General features: G+C 37.9%; 1 protein-coding gene across 1 annotated transcript; it reads right to left on the bottom strand.

Annotated features, from left to right (window-relative positions):
* Positions 1-1,361: 1,361 nt before the first annotated feature.
* On the bottom strand, positions 1,362-2,894 carry LOC111399992. The gene is made up of 4 exons (XM_023027471.1): positions 2,776-2,894; positions 2,004-2,577; positions 1,718-1,865; positions 1,362-1,630 (listed from the first exon to the last, which is right to left on the bottom strand). The coding sequence occupies exons 1-4, from the start codon at positions 2,892-2,894 to the stop codon at positions 1,362-1,364; spliced, it is 1,110 nt and encodes a 369-aa protein (XP_022883239.1).
* Between the last annotated feature and the right edge of the window lie 996 nt (positions 2,895-3,890).

The raw sequence follows: 3,890 nt of genomic DNA, 5'->3' as shown, positions 1-3,890 counted from the left end.
TTAAGGATTAGTACATTACGTAGATGCTGACACATCTATATTTTTACTTAACAATTTCTTTTCTTATTTTTCAGAGTCAGTCGTAGGATTGCTCATAAGACGATCTCGGACGTTTACAAGTGGTTTCACGACATCATAACTTCGGAGGCTTGACTTGCTGATGATGTAAGTGAAGAAGTAATATTGATATTTATTACGTATCATATTTTTGTGTTTTGCATTTAGGAAATTAAATAACTCCTTTTTTAATTTGTGCAGCACATTGACTTCGATATGGATTTGCTACGAGATCGAGCTGAACGACATCCAAGATCGTTCCACATTCCTAGCCGACTCATATTGAACACTGAGTTCATACGTGCCGTTGATATTGAGTACCAGACGTTGCAAGCTATGGGTAGCGAGTACACGGTGCCTACATACATGATGGAGTGGGTCGTAGGGATGTGCCAAATGTCGGGGGAAAGCCATAGGGGGGATTGTACGCATCTGTACATTCCGGTATGTATCAATCATCACTACATTGCAGTGGAGATTATATTTGCCGATTCGATTATGTATGTGTATGACCCCGATCATTCATGTCTGACACAAGGTCAGCTCGAGCAAAATCTGGAGTCGGTGTCTATGATCGTCCCCATGCTGGCTAGACGAGTGAATATTACTGTGCAGGATAGATTAGCCACCGTGCAGGACATGACGACGACCAGACATCAAATATCATAAGTGTTTATTATTTTATTTTTGTAATTTACAACTTACGTTCTAGTTAGACAGTGATGTGCTAATACGATATTTTGTAATTGTAGGGGTGATTGCAGTATATTCGCTATCAAGTACATAGAATTTTTGAATGTAGCACAGAAGGTTGACGCAATCAACCAGGCGTGGATACAAAATTGGAGAAATAAATTAGCTTGTGATTTATTTGAATTTAATGGTGATCCGTAGATATTGAGTCATGTTTCTTTAAAATAATTGTACATATTGTAACGTTTAAATATTGTATATTTCATTCATTCATTCATTTATTTGTAATTACGAAGTGATTGTAAAACATATATTATTTTTTTAATATTTAAATTTTGTTTTTAAGTTTATGTGTTTATTTAAATGTTTCATGACGTATTTATAATGTTTGAGTATATTGTGGAGAACGCGCTGAGTTTTAAAAAGGGATTAACTTCAAGTATTACGCAACTAATTATTGAAATATTAAAATAAAAAAAACTAAATCTAATAATTAACATTAAGAATATGCGTGAATAATTAATATCAATGTTATAAATAATGTTTTTCAATTATACATCTGTTACGTTGTCATGCTGAGGGATCTGACTTGTACAAAATCTTCTAGTATGTCATGTTACACCACACCCGCCGCACTTACGAGGTCGGAGAAATTCTTCGATCGATGGTATTCTAGATGTACGTGTACGTCCAGGAGTATGTGGGCCGACTGCTGCTGGCAACAAGTTATTTAATGAGAGAATGTGATCAGGAACTTCCCACTCGGCTTCATTCGGTACAAGAAATATGGTTTCGGCATATGCTGCTCTCCAAGAACCAGTCGTGTAATAAGCACTGTATATGGTGTGTGATGGAATTCCTCTATACATAGCTACCGCCACTACATGTGTACACGAAAAACTCTCCAACTGAAATTGTCTACACGTGCACGTGTTATCATTCAAGTCGACGACGTATCCGAAATTACGTGCATATCTCGCGGAGAATCGAAACTGATCTAGTGGTTCTACATATACCTTCCTTGCCACCTCTAGAGTCTTGAAGAGTTTATTTTCCTGAGCCGGGGTTAGCACACTTGTGTAACTCTGTGACTCCTTACGACGATCATGAAACCACTGTTGCAGCTTATCACGAATGTTCTCAAGCATTGCAAGAATTGATAACTCTTGATCCTTATTAAATAAGGCATTGAGCGACTCCGCATTGTTTGACGTCATCATGTTGTATCGACGTCCTGGAAAATGTGATCGTGCCCAATGTTCAATCCCCATCTCCGTCAGATACTCCCATGCATCATAGGATTTACTTTCGATTTCAACCATAAACTTTTCAAACTCTTGAAAATCGTAAGCCTCTGCAGCTCTCCTAAACAATGTAACGATGCCCTTGCCTTGATACTTGGTCTTCAGATTTTCTTGTATATGGTACATACAATAACCATGATGTGCCTCGGGAAAGACTTCGGCGATACCGTTAATTATTGATTGCCCTCTGTCGATTACGAATGCAAGGTTCTCAACATCCCCAATTACTTCCCTCAACTTCGTGAAAAACCAACGCACTGCCAAATCATTTTCTCCGTCAACTATGCCGAATGCAAGAGGGTAAATTTGAATGTTAGCATTTTGACATGTTACAATAATCAACTTGCCCCCGTATCTCGCCTTGAGGGTTGTACCGTCCACTAGAATTAAGGGTCGCATTGCGTTTCGAAATCCTCGAACGCATTGTCCAAGGGCCATAATGAAATACTTGAAGTGATTCTCGTCATTTTTCTCAATAAAAAATGTCGATTCAGTATTAAATCTTCCCATATTATAGCAAAACCTGACCAATTAAATAAACAATAATCATAATTTAAATAATTAAATAAACAATATTAAAAAATTGAAAATTTAACAATTGAATTAAATAATTAATTACACATTAGATAAAGATTCGATAAATAATTAAATAAACAATTGAAATTAATATCTAGCCAATTTAGCATAACTCTCATCGGTCAAACCCATCAAGTCCTCCAACGCGCATTCTTTGGCCTTCCAAGCCTTCTGATAGCTCATGACCACCCCGTACTCTCGACGAACATCATTAATAATGTCCGAAGGTCTGTAGATTATTCGTGGGTCCTGAAACTTGTGCATTACTTCTCGACCAAATAACCATGATCGGGTTTGCTTGTGATCTTTTCGACGAATACCCACTTAGCAAGTATGTTCCCGTGCATACTTACGAACCACAAAGAACTCATTCATTTCCATTTTCGTTGCTCGCAAACGCCGAAGGCAACTGTCGTTAACGCAGACAATTGTGTAAGTCGACTTGTTTGATTTCTTCACTTTAAACTCAAAATTGTGTTTCAAAGCAATCCGATGAACAGCTTCCTGCAAATCTTTCTTCGTGTCAAACAGTTGCTCGATATACAAATCTTCATCATCGGGGACTATACGCGAACAATTAGAGGACTGTGCACTCGGTCCAGCCTATGAGCTCCCACTCGACGCATGTCTCAAACAGGATAAAGCAATTAAATTCTCATTTGTAAAGTCATTATCGAGGACTATACGTGAACAATTAGAGGATTGTGCACTCGTTCCAGCCTGTGAACTCCCACTCGACGCATGTCTCAAACAGGATAAAGCAATCAAATTCTCATTTGTAAAGTCATTATCTCTTTCGTTGTCTTGAACTACCGAGCAAATTCTGTGTGTAACAGTGATATCATGGTGAGGAGCAACTGTCTCTAGAACAGTTACAACATCATCACGCACTATTTCCACTGTGTCCCAAAACTCATTCACATTACGATCCCCTCCATTGAAATCTCCATGTTCACTCTCGGGAACATTCTTCTTCATCAAAGTTACGCAAATATGAATCGCACATTTCTGGTTCATTTCAATTAAAACCTTCATTTCAGCTTCAGAAGTAACCGTTATAGGTGGAATTGAACTTGATGTATTCTCGCCCATTAGAAATCTCAATTCCATGGCGTATTCAGAGGGATCGACTTTCAAGAAGTTCTGTATCTCATTGTACATTTCTGCATATGATGTGCTGTATGTTATTACAATTGCAATACAACCATGTCTTTCACTCGTCCATTTCCACACCCATTGATCATTGTCATTATTTTCAAA

This window comes from Olea europaea, chromosome 9 (genome assembly GCF_002742605.1).
Source record: "Olea europaea var. sylvestris chromosome 9, O_europaea_v1, whole genome shotgun sequence".
Lineage (NCBI taxonomy): Eukaryota > Viridiplantae > Streptophyta > Magnoliopsida > Lamiales > Oleaceae > Olea > Olea europaea.
This window is presented reverse-complemented; position numbering and strand designations above follow the sequence as displayed.